The sequence below is a fragment of the Bos mutus genome, chromosome 16 (genome assembly GCF_027580195.1).
Source record: "Bos mutus isolate GX-2022 chromosome 16, NWIPB_WYAK_1.1, whole genome shotgun sequence".
Classification (NCBI taxonomy): Eukaryota; Metazoa; Chordata; class Mammalia; order Artiodactyla; family Bovidae; genus Bos; species Bos mutus.
This window is the reverse complement of record NC_091632.1, coordinates 5,985,129-5,997,727: the sequence shown is the minus strand read 5'-3', so window position 1 is coordinate 5,997,727 and position 12,599 is coordinate 5,985,129. Positions and strand designations below refer to the sequence as shown.

The following is a 12,599-nucleotide window of genomic DNA, read 5'->3' as shown; positions in this document are numbered from 1 at the left end:
ATGCGGCCGCAGCCTGAGCCCCGCGGGGTCTGTGGAATGACGCCACCTACAAATGCTGGGTTAGCTTACGGAGAAACCCGAGATGTCTGACCTCTGAGGCCAGGGCTTCGGGGGTTTTCAGGGAACAGGCAGCACCCCCAAACCCGGAAAGTGTGCCCCCCCGCAACGCTCCCCCTCACCTCAGCCCGTGGCGGTCTCCTCGGGGGTCCTGGCAGGCCCTGAGGCCTGTGGGCATCTGGTCCCGACTCCGGATCAAGAAGGCAGAGTGCCCTTCAGGCTGGCCGGGGGTCTCAGGGAGGAGTGGCCGGGCCTCAGCGGTCCCCGGGTCTCTAGGGGATGCGTCTCCACTGAGCACAAGGAGCCCTTGCTGCGCACCGGCTCCTGAGCCTTGGACCTCTACGGGCAACCGTGGGGGACGAGGCGCCTGGCCCCTCCCCGGCCCCCAGTGTGGTGATGGGGCCTCTGCAGGGTGTGAAGAAACCGGGGGGCGTGGGGGTGGATGCAGGGCCAGGCCTGGGCGGCTGCCTGCGCTGAACGCCACCATCTCCGGTGACCCCATCCACTGCCTTTATGGTCTGGAGCTCTGGAGGGGCTCTGGCTCCCCCAACCCAAGCAGTGGCCCTGAGACCCCGCTGCAGAGGGCAGAGGCCAGGACCTGGCCACGAGCACCAGGGTCACCGCCGGACAGGCCCACAGCCCTGGGATGCAGGCCCCGACGGCCGGGACGGTGATGTGGGGATGCCACGGGCTGGCCCACAGCCATGCCATCCCAAATGTGCCAACCGCGTCTGAGCTTGGATACCAAGCAGAGTCAGGCCTGGTGGGAGAAATACCACAGGCTGGCCCAGACATGAGGTTCTATGAGCCCCGTTTCCTAAAGCTCGGAGACCATCACAAAGTTAAAACACAATTTAATTTACTCATTTATAAATACTGTTGTGTTTACAGGCATCATACAGACGTGAATATTATTATTCCCAAACTTCCAAACACAGAATACTTAATAATACTATATAACAACAACCAGTAAAACAAAACCATTCACCTCAGGGTTGAAAGGCCACTCAAAAGTTGCATAAAAATACATTCAGCTCACGAAGTGCATCTGGGCTCCTCCCTGAACCCCACCCCCCAGGTGTGTGTACACAGGGGTGCTGTCCCAGAGGGGAGTCAGGGGCGGGGGGCTGAGGTGACGGGCGGGGGTGTGGGGACCCCGGGGAGCTTCTCACGCGTGCGCTCCACCCAGCCGGCCAAGGCAGCGGCAGGAGACGGGGGGGATGGGGACCAGAGTCACAGCCTGAGGCAGGGCCCCTCGCGGCAGGTTGGGGGACAGTCTCCCCTCCTGACCGGACAGTCAGCCTTTCGGGGGCTCAGAGGCCCTGCCCCTGCAGCCCGCTTCCAGAGGGCCTGGCTGGAGGCCAGTCCTCCAGCCCAGGAGGCAGGTGGGGTGGAGGCAAGGGGCAGGGCAGAGCCCAGGGCTCCGCCTGCATCCGAGACCACCTAGGTGCCTCCAGCTGGAAGCAGGGCTGCCCCTGGGGCCCTGCCAGGCCAGGCCTCCCCCCGAGGGCGTGTGCAGCTTTGCAAGTTGGGGCGACTCGTGGAAAACCCCTCCTCCTCTAAGCACCACGGGCTCCAAGTGAGAAAAGCAAAGACTGAGCGTTAGGGAAATGCGGGCGCAGGAGGGTGGAAAGCGTGTCTGTTCTGGAAGGACACAGGCGCATCCCAAAGCCACCGTAAGGGGCCACCCAAGGCAGAGATCACTCTGGAGTCCCCGTCAGGACAGTGAGCAGAGGAACCAGAGTGGCCGGGCAGTGGGGGGCAGGGGGCAAAGATGCAAGTTAACAGAGCCCCCGGATGAAGCTGGGGTGAGGCTGTGACATCTCCGAGCAGCAAACACACTACACGCAGGCAGGAAGCAAGAGTGACCCCTGAGCGCAGCACCCCTCAGGGGGACCAGACTCTCAGCAGCTTCTGCCTGAAGTCTTCTCCCCAGCCTGCACCCAGCCCGGCCTCCCGGGAGGCAGCGCCACTCTGTCTGGCCTTTCCTCGCCACAGAGCCCGCTCACTCCCCAGGAGCCACGACAGTGACCGCTCCCGGGCCCCAGGGAGTCAGCACAGGCGACAGACGCAGTCCTCGAGGGGCCGCAAGCTCCGTCCTGCAGCCCTGCTCCGGGCAGGGGGACCCACCTCGGCCCGGGACAGCCCCAACAGCCCCCAGGACTGATACTGGTTCCCATTCAGGGTGGTCCTCTGCCTGCTTAAGGGCGGCTGCTGGGGAGAAACACAGCTCAAGGCCACCAGGGGCCGCACCACCTCCCGAGAGGGCCGCTCGCCCAGAGGCTCACCCAGCCACCAGGGGGGACTGCCCTCCACGCTGAATTCACTCTCCCGCTTAACCATACACTTAAACAGTTTGAATGGAAAAGAAAACAAGAATTTATGAAGTTAGAATGAGCAAAATCTGAGTGTGAGAACTATCTGGTCTCCTTAGGAATCTAAAAAACCACATACTCTCAGGTCTAGAGACCCGACCCCAGACCAGTCCAGCCCCTTCAGACGGCAGCCGCGGCCCCGGGGCCCAACGCCCGGCCCTGTCCTTCCAGCCGCTTCCTCCTGCTGCCCCCCGCCTCCTCACGGTGCCCGAGGACTCACCCCCAGGTGCCGACACCTGCCCTGAAGCTCAGCACGGGGACAGCGCTCGGTACTGGCCCTGACTGGGAGGACTGCCTATGCCCGCTCCGTCCAGAGGCGGGGTGCCAGGGGCTCCCCCGCTGGCTGGAGCTGGGCCCTCCCTGCTGGCTCAGCTGTGAAGTCGCGAGGCTTCGCCCTGGAGGCACGCGGGCTGGGGCCCCGGGAAGCCCCTCCGTGCTGTCTCCACTGCCTTGCACCCACAGCAGCGCCCACCCCGTCGGGCTCCTGCGCCTGCAGCGTGGCTGAAACCCTGATGTCTGTCTGTCCGTCTGGGCAGATCACACAGTCAGGCGGAGGCGGGGGCTACTCCAACAGCCCTGACCCCTCCTTGAGGCAGGCGGCGGGGGCCGAGGGAAGCCAACGCCCTGCAGGAGGGGAGACGGAGGCCCGGTCCTCGGGTCCAGGAGCAGCGGCCTCGGGAACAGGGTGGCGAAGCGGCCAGGCTGCAGCTGGAGGCCTGGTCGTCAGGCCCGCAAGAGCGGCCTCCCTGGAAAACCGCAAACGGCCGCCGACTAGGACCCTCCCAGTCGCCAACCTCCCATTCAGGCACCATGGTGACAGGGCAGAGCCCCCGGGGCAGCAAGGAGGCCCTGGCCACCACCTTACGACCCACACGGCCCGGAAAGAGACCGGATTCAGGGTCCCCTACAGAACGAGCTGCGTGAGACCGTGCCTGAGACTGCAGGGGCGCACACCACGGGCTCTGGCCACAGGGCCTGCCCTCCCGAGCTGGGGCCTAACACATGAGGGCTGCGGGAGGTGCCCGCGGCCCAGAAGGCACAGCCGGAGCTCCTCTGCTGGCTCCGCCTGCCGCGAGAAGGGTGGGGTGACCCCTCCCACTCAGCCTCCTTCTCCTGAAAAAGAGGCAGGGCCCTGCCAGCCCGGTGCCGGGGATCAGGGTCAAGACCCCCTGCAGGTCCCCCAGAGCAAAGGGGTGGTGCACTGAAGACTGGAGCTTCCCCTGACGTGGTGTTGCCCCTGACCCACCTGTCCCCACTGTCAGACCCCCCCGTCGTGTGCATGGGGAAGGGTCTGCACGCCCTGAGAAAGCAGTTTTGCTCCAGGAGACAGACTTCCTGTCTGGAACCGGGACTGTGATCAAGCATAGCTCTGGGTTAAGGAGCACGGGGCGCTTCTGAGGGCCACGGAGGAGCTGGAGCACTCTGTCATTTCCTCAGACAGAGGTAGCATTTGCTGACAACTACACACCAGACGTCAACAGCAACCTCAAAGCTGACCTGCGCGCTCATACCAGCCGAGGGACGAAACTCCAACAGAAAGCACACGCCTCAGTGTTAACACCAAGCCATCACCAAGGACTCATGACCAAACTCTGCACTGGACCAAGGGCGTGGTCCGTCCAGGCTTCTGTCCGGGGAGAAGGCCACGCCAGGACGAGAAGAGAGAGCAGGCCATGTGGGGACTGAGCTTTGGGCCAGGGAGCCGCCGGCGCCTCGGGGTCCCCAACCACGCATGGCAGGGCTGGCACGTCACGGGAGGGCCTCAGGAAGACCTCCGCTCCCACCCAGAACCTTTCTGGTCATCATCGTCTCCCAACTTGCGAGTGATAAAGGCACAACCCCCGAAGCTCCCTGACCCGGGGTGGGGTCCCTGGACACGGCTGTGGGGGGGGGGCCCTGCCCCTACCGGAGCCTGGACTCCTGCTGCTCCTAAGCAACTGAGCGCCTCTCCCCACACACGCCCAGAGTCACCACGTCAGCGTCCTTGAGGCTCGTCTCCTCGTCAGGAGCGAGTGGGCCCCACTCACACCCACCTCCAGCAGCCCGCCCCATGCGCCTCAGAAGCCCTCAAGAAGGTGTTGCTTCTCTCAGGACAGGAAATCGGGTCAAGGGAGCCGAGGCAGGTGGGGCGCTCAGAGCCCAGGTTTTCTGGTGAAGAAACTGCTGTGACGGGGGCAGGCGCACTGAGAGCCCGGCCCAGCTTCGCGGCCTGAGCGACTGGACGGACTGCGGGGCTCGGGGCCTGTCCGGCATCTACGCCCCAGGCACGCACAGCGGGGGCACAAAGGGAGGGCGGTAATAGCACAGACACGGGGATGAGCCAGGCCGCCCGAGCTCGGGGCGGGCGCCTCAACAGCCAGGCGTCAGCAGGTGGTCAGTAGAAAAGCTGCTGCCACCAGCATCGCCGCGTGGGCTCAGAGGAGAGTCAGCTCCTGGGCGGCAGGGGCGAGCGGCCGGGCAGCGGGAGGCCGGGTCTGAGGCGGGCCTGGCAACCCCAAGCCGCCTCCGGATGCCCAGCCGGCCGAGGGTCGCCGTGGTGCCTTGATGGGAACTGTCTGAGCCGGGGGGTGGGGGTGGGGGTGGGGTGGGGGGTGGGGCTGGGGGGCCGCTGAGGGCATGGTGGCTGACGGTGGCTGGCAGCCAGAGGCAGGTCCTGGCTCGGCCGGCGGGCGCGGACACGGGCCGTCCCCGGCAGCCCAGGCTGGGCCTACTTGGACAGCTTGCTGATGACTCTGATGAGGGCACCGTTTTCGTCTTTCAGCCTCTGGTTGTCGGACTTGAGCTCCGTCAGGACCTGCAGGGCGGAGGAAGAAGCGTGAGGCCTGGCGTGGCCCGCACCAGGCCTCTGTGTGAGGGTGACCAGCGCCAGCTCCCAGCCCTGCGGCGGGGACACCCTCTCCCCTTCCTGGGCGAGTGACTGCTTCCTGTGTCCTCCCCGGGAGAACTTTGGTTGGAGAGACTGGAGCAGCGCGTGTGCTGGGAACCCAGGGATGTTCGGAGGGCGATGGGGGCGGCGGGGGGCGGGGGCACAGCCCAGGCCTCCGCTCACATCCACGGGACGACGTGCGGGTCCCGCTGCTGCAGCCCGGGGATGGGACCACTGAGGCCCCTGGGGTCGCGGCGCACGTGGCCTCGTCAGCCCCAGCACCGGGCCAGGACTGCCGTGGGAGGCGGGTGCGCTGTTCCGTCAGCCCAGGACCCTCACACCCCGCTGCTTGACCTGTGGGACGAAGGGAGCAGTGGCTCCCAGCCCAGGCAGGGCGCTCCCAAGGGAGGCGTGGGGTCCGAGCGCCCTGACGGCCCCGCAGGAACGCGGCTGGTGTGTGAGCCAGCTGCAGGCACTGGTCTGAGAGAGAGAACTCGTCCACCTCGAGGGCGACCAAATCTCTACTCCCATCCCTTCAGGGCCAATGTCCTCTGCTCAGTCGTTCAGGCCTAAGTCCCCATGGGGCCATGTTCCTGGGGCTAATTCCAGGTCTGGCTCTGCTAGTAACACTCAGGGGCCAGTCAGATTCCTGAAAAGGATGGAACTGTCCCCTCAGCCCCTTACAGATGAAGCAGGTTAAGTTGCAGACAAACGTGTGTGGACCGCAGATAGAAGCACTGGCACCCAGAGGACAGAGGGTGTCTGGAGCGTCAGGACGGCCTCAGGGGCTGGGACACAGACAACCTCACGGCCACAGGTGTGGACAGGAGCCCAGCATCGCTGTCCACGCACAGCCCCTCCCAGGAAGGCTGACGCTGCAGGTGCAGGTCCAGAAGCCGGGCCATGTCAGGCACCTGGCTCTCTTCTCTGGGTTTACCACTTTGTATCTAGAAAGGCCCATCCCTGCCCTGGTGCCCCACAAAGCAGGGACTCTGAGGGGCCCACAGCCGTGGCATGGCATGTAGGAAGGTGCTGATCCAGAAACACCAGAGCAGGGCAGTCCTCTGAGCCCTGTGATGCCCCCAAAGCCCCATCAGAGCCCAGACGGTCTCCCTGCCCATCCTCAGCCTCAACTGCTCAGATGCCTGGGCCGAGAGGCTGGGAGAGGCCCTCTGACGTGCCTTCCCAGGCCGCCAGCAGACGCCCGGGCCGAGTTCCCACAGCGGGCTCTGGACGGGAAGCAGCTCCACGTGGGTATGGCCGTGTCACCACTGGCAGCTCTCAGATTGGGTCTGAACCACTGCCTTTGAAAACACGTCCAAAAATGGCCTCGACTCTCGGGAGATTCACTTCCAGGTTAAGACTCGATTCTTTGGGAAAACTAGGTCGAGGCACTTTCTCAGCCGCCCGAGCTCCTGCTAACAGTCTGGGGCTGTCGGAAAGGACCGGGAGAGGCTGGCGCCCAGACGGCAGAGGTCGCCTGCCCCACACTCTCCCAGTGACCTGGGGCGGGTCGCTTCTTCTGACTCGGTTCTTCCCACAAGAACAGTGACTGGTTTCTCACGGAATGAGAACTTGTAAGCAGAGAGCTTGGCACGGGCCTGCACAGACCTCCACCAGCTCCGCGGTCCCCAGCCCCAACCAGGCCCAGGATCTTCCGCACCAGAGGGGGAATGAGAAAACTGGGCCATCTTTTGGGGCCCCTAGTTCACCCCAAGTCAAGGGCTGATCTCCCTGAGTGGAGCGTGGCCCTCACGCACCTTCCCACGAGGCCAGGGGCTGCTCGGCCGGCAGGGGGACCCCAATGTGCCTGACGGGAACGGGGGTAGGGGGTTCAGACCCAGCGGGTGCAAGCTGCCAGCTATTGACCCAGAGGCACAGCAAGCCTCGGTCGGGACTGATTAGATTGTTGCTGGAAATTAAAAACTCGTTTCAGAGAGTGAAACCACAGAGCAGTGAGGACAGCTCAGGCCACCTTGGTGGGAAACGTGCCGACTGTGAGTTGGGCCTCAGACTGCGTGAGGGAGTGGCTCTGAGTCCAGCGCACGCATTTCCTGGTCCTCTGGTGACCGCTCATGGCCACCTGCCTGTGGCCCCGTCAGGGAGGGCCTGGCCGTAGGAGGGTCCCTGACCCAGACCCAGACCTGTGATAGGCAGGAGGGCACGGCCTGTAACACGGGAGAAGAAGGCAAGACCCAGCGCGGCAGCTGGCGGGAGAGGAGCAGGCTCAGAGCCCCTGCCCAGCGCTTGCTCTGGGCAGGGCCCGGGGCCTGGTTCTCGCCTGGCTGCACACTGAACAAGTGGGGAGCTCTAGACACCCCAGACCTCAGACTCGGAGGCTGAGCAGCACGTGGAATCCAGCCCCGGGCGTCTGGAGCCCGCAGCCCCTGCCCTTGGTCACAGCACCCCAGGCCCAACCTGACTGCTGCAGGGAACAGGCTGCACTGGGGGCACAGCTGACTGAGAGCCCCCCTCCTCCCACTAGAAACACGTGGTGTTCACACACAGGCCAGGACCCGCGCGGACCTGCGTGGCCACCTTGAGGGAAGAGTCTCAACAGGGCCCAGGCCAGGCCCCTGCCCTGCGCCTGCAGACCACCAACCTTCATGGACCCCACACGCGTAGGCTCTGGGGGCGAGTGCAGAGCCCGAGGCCGACAACAGAGGGAACGTGCCTGGAGAGGAGGAGGGGAGGACTAGAGCCCCTGGGGGTCCGAGCCCTCGACGGCCTCCGAGAGTCTGGCCACAACCCGGGTCAGAGCCCGGTTCTCGGCCTGCAGCTGCTCATTCATGTGCTTCAAGGTCTGAATCTGTTTTAGCTGGTGGAGGTTCTGCAGAGAGTGAGACACGGACGGACAGACAGACAGGACAGGCCAGAAAAGAGAAAAGTGGGACAAAGAAGTCACATGACTTTCTGTTTCCGCTTTTAGTCTGCATGCAAGGAAGGCAAGGCAGAAGACAGGGGGTAGGCAGGGGGCGCTGGGGGCTGGCTGTGGCAGGCGGGGCTGGGGGCTGGCTGTGGCAGGGGTGAGCCTGGGGGCTGGCTGTGGCACGGGGGGCTGGGGGCCGGTGTCCGGGGCTGCCCTGCTCCCCTCTCCTCACGTCCTCCCCTGAACTTGGCTCCTGACTCCCATTCGTCTCCTCTCTGAATCTCTACTACCTCACTTATGTTTCATTTTCAATGGAGCAAGGCCTGTGGGAGGCGCTCCTGTGGCAGCAAGGCCTGCTCTGCTGCCCGGAAGCCAGGGTGGAGACCTGCTCCCTGCCCCGGGGCAGGGCTGGGAGCATAGCTGTGCCTGAGGCCGAGGCCTCGTCTCAGAAAGTGGACGAGCGGCCAGCGCCAGGCCCGTCCAGTGGTCACCCCACAGCACGGCGGATGGAGCAGGGGAGCGCGCACAGCCGTCCCGTGAAGGACTACAGCCAGCGATAAACAGGCTCCTGCCCGGCCCAGTCCTTCCTGCCAGACCTCTGAGCCTGAAGCTGGGACCATCGGCTCTGGGAGGGAGAGAATGGACTCCACGGACGGATACGATGACCTGCGGGTTACATGACTACAGACAGGTCGCCAGGCACCAGAGGGAAAGGACAGAAATGGAAGGTGAGGAAGGCTATAGTTTCCAGGAGAGAAAGAAGAAAACAAGCAGCAGCATGAAGGGGAAACGGTGAAAAAGAAACACACAGACAGACGGCCGACCCTGGACCCACAGCCGGAGACTAGCCGCCCGGGAAGCGGGAGGGTGGCCCGCGGTTCCCAGGAGCCCAGAAGGGCCAGGCCAGGGGGTCCTCTCAACGAGCGGGTGAGTGGGGTTACGGTGCAGCGCGTGGGGCCAGGCGCAAGGACCCAGGGACAGTCCAGAGCGCTGCCCCTTCCCTGGGGCTGACGGGACTGGCGCTTTCAGTGATCACGGTCCCTCCATGAAATGGTCCTTGCCTCCTAGAGTGGCGTTCAACTAGGAGAACAACTCTCAGAACCTGGGAGCACAGGCGGGTCGAGGGGAAGAATGTAGCTGTGGGGGCAGGGCAGTCCGCAGGGGCAGGGCTAAGAACAGGCGTGGCACGGAGCAGCCGAGCAGGGGGCCAGGGTCAGCCAGGGACGCTTCCAGAGCAGGAAAACAAAACTCCAAGAGCAGTATCCACAAGGATGGGCTGCAGGGCCTCCCATGCCAGCACCTGGGGGAGGGGAGGGGAGGGGAGCAAAGGGGATGAGGGGGTGAGGGGAGGGGAGGAAGGGGATGAGATTGGGAAGGGTGAGATGGGGGAGGGTGAGGGGGTGAGGAGATGGGGGAGGGATGAGGAGGGAGGAGATGGGGGTGAGGAAGTGGGGGAGGGGAGGGTGAGGAAGTGGGGGAGGGGAGGGGTGAGGAAGTCGGGTAGGGGAGAGTATGAGATGGGGGACGGGTGAAGGTGGAGAAGGTGGGGGTGAGATGGGGGAGGGGTGAGGAGATGGAGGGGTGGGGAGTGAGGAGGTGGGGGAGGGGAGGGTGTGAGATGGAGGGGTGAGAGGGGAGGGGGGAGGTAGGCCAGCCCACCTCAGGGTCCAGAGTCAGGAAACCAGCCCCAGCCCCATCTGTCCTTGAGCCCCTCCTGCTTCCTGCGACCACGCCTGCAGGGCCTGAGCTTCTGTATACACCGAACAGTCCCCTGGGCGCAGGTGTGACCAGGGTCTGCGGCTGGCCGGGAGAACAGGCTGGCCGCATGAAAAGCCAGGTTCCGGTCAGCATGCCTGCTGCCCGGGGTGCAGACACAGGCCCCACCCCGTGTGCCTGACCTCGATGCAGAGAAGAGAAGGCCTGTGACCCAGCTGAGGGAGCCACAGGGGGAGAGGAGGAGACAGAGCCACCTGCCTGCGCTGCGGCCTGAGGGCTCCCACACGGGCGGGAGTGGCCCGGCGGCTCCCCCCACGCAGGCCAAGCAGACCAGAGGGCAGCCTGGCCTGGAGCGGATGAGGCCCGGGCTCCTGAAGGCCCTGTTTACAGGGTCCCAGCTCGGGCTGTGTCCACGCTCTCCTACGCACTGGCCTGTTTCCTAAGGAGCACCCTGATAGCAGCCACAGTGTAGCTCAAGGGTGGCAAACACAGAGGAGCCCCGAGGAAGCAAGGCCACCCTGCGGACCGGCACACGGACGTGCTGCCTGTGTGGGGGGCACGCTTGGAGCGCCGGGCAGAGCGTCCAAAACCAGCAGCTGGGGAGCGCAGGCTCCACGCCCTCAGGAGAGGCGGCCCTGCTGCAGACATAGGTGGGCCCTGCCCGAAACTGCCCAGCAGCGTGGCCCGTCCATCCACCCTGGGATGCTGAGCCTGCCGCGCGCGTGCCTCCCGTGCTGGAGCCGTGCAGACTGACGCGACTCCTGGCACCGGACCGCACGTGAGTTTTGACATTGTCAGGCCCTGGGCAAGTTTTTTCAGTAAATAACCAACCTTTTCAGACCATGGGAACAAGGAACAGTCTCCCACAAAGGGCTCAGCTCACAGCGCGGTGCCTCTGGCTCCCAGGGTGGAAGCCTGAGTGTGTTTCACACGAGTGTGCAGCCCCCTCACTGTCGCCCCAACGCCCAGATCCGACGCTGCCGTGCCCTGCCCCGCCCCCCCATCCTGTGCCCATGAGTGCAACTCCCAGGGCCTGAGGGCTGATGGTGGGGATGGTTGCTGCAGGTCCCTAGACCCACCGAACGTTCCAGGCGGAGGGCCCCACCTGCGGCCCGTCCTCAGGGTTTGTCCTCTTGTCCAGCCCCTTGGGTGAAGCCCTCAGAGGAAACCCTCCAGGTTCAGCTCAGGTTTGCCCCAGCCAGTTAGACGTCCCCTTGGCCCAAAGGCCACGTCCGTTCCAAGGGGCTGAGGGTCGAGCCCAGGCTCCCCTCACCCACACTGTGCACACCCCTCACGAGCCCCCGCGGCCGCCCACAGGTAAGCCTCTCCATACCTTCATCTCCTCTTCCATCTCCGACATCTTCCGCTCCAGGGCCCGCCTCTCCTGTTCAACAGAGCAAGACACTGAGTACTGATGGATTCCAAGGCAGTCAAGAAGCCGTCCCCCCGGCCCCGCTTAGCCAGGACCTAAATGTAAAACTGATCTGCCTTCCAAATTAAACACGGTAACAGGAGCGATAGGAACGTATTTTATACTCCAGGTCAAGGCGACATTGGAGGTCATCAGTACATCTGACTTTTCCCAACCCAAGAACGTCGACCCCCAGAAAGATCCTGAGTGTGCTCGGGAGGAGTCAGCAGCTGACTGAGAAGCCCCCTCTCCTCGGTCAGAATGAGCGGACTGTCCGCTCACGTTCGGTCCTTAGCCTTCACTCCAGGGTGCTGCCGAAAGCTCCCCTTCTGTTCAGCGGGGCGGGAGGGCGCGTGCGCTGGGGCAAGCACTCTTCAGGCAGCGGAGTCTGCACAGCTCCACCTGCCCCAGCGATGCCAGCGGCCCCCTGGACCCCTGCCCTGAGCTCAGAGGCTGCCCCGGGACCAGCAACCAAACTGCCGCCCGGAGGCAGAGAGGACGGCACGCACTGGGCCGGCCGCGCCGAAGCCCTGCCCCCCAGTGCACACGCACCCGCTTCTCCGTCTCCAGCGCCGACGACCGGTCAGGGACCTTGTCTTGCTTCTGTTGGTGCAAAAGGAAGGAAGGAAGGAACACAGTTGTTACTGGGGGTCTCAGGGCCAGAGGCTTGTCTCGTCCAGCCCCCACCGGCCGCCCACGGGGTGGCGGGGCTCCAGGCGGTCACACAGCAAGCCCTGCACACGGGTCCTGACACGACTGAGACGCACTTCACCACCACTCCTGGTTTCACAGAATCCCCACCGGGGGGGCGGGGGGGCGGGGGGCACGGCCCCCGGAAATATGACACGGCAGGGACACGGCTGCATCGTCACCACACACACAACACACCAGACACAACACAGACCCACAACACACGAAACAACACACACACTACACGCACACACAACACACCAAACACAACACACACACTACATACACACACAACACACCAAATATAACACACACACTACACGCACACACCACACGCACACTACACACACAAACACACCAAACACAACACGCACACACAAAACACGCACCCACACCACATACACATGTACACACACACCACACACACACTACATGCACACACAACACACCCACACAACGCACACTACACGCACACACAACACACACCCACACCGCCCTACATGCATACACAACACAACACACACACACCATGCACACAACACACACACAACACACATCCACAACACACCCACACTACACGCACACACAACACACACACACTACATGCACACACAA

The 12,599-nt window shown here is 64.1% G+C and overlaps 1 protein-coding gene across 6 annotated transcripts in view; it reads right to left on the bottom strand.

The window, feature by feature from the left end:
* Positions 1-894: 894 nt before the first annotated feature.
* The window catches only part of PPP1R12B (protein phosphatase 1 regulatory subunit 12B), a 167,478-nt gene continuing 155,773 nt past the window's right edge, over positions 895-12,599 (bottom strand). For 5 of the 6 annotated variants that reach the window (XM_070384634.1, XM_070384636.1, XM_070384638.1 and 2 more), the window contains 4 exons: positions 11,847-11,897; positions 11,217-11,267; positions 7,973-8,128; positions 895-5,226 (listed from right to left, as the gene is read on the bottom strand). In XM_070384634.1, coding sequence (XP_070240735.1) covers positions 7,994-8,128; positions 11,217-11,267; positions 11,847-11,897 — 237 coding nt within the window. In that variant the 3' untranslated portion in view covers positions 895-5,226; positions 7,973-7,993. The remainder of the gene's footprint in view (positions 5,227-7,972; positions 8,129-11,216; positions 11,268-11,846; positions 11,898-12,599) is intronic. The other variant, XM_070384635.1, reaches the window with a different exon arrangement.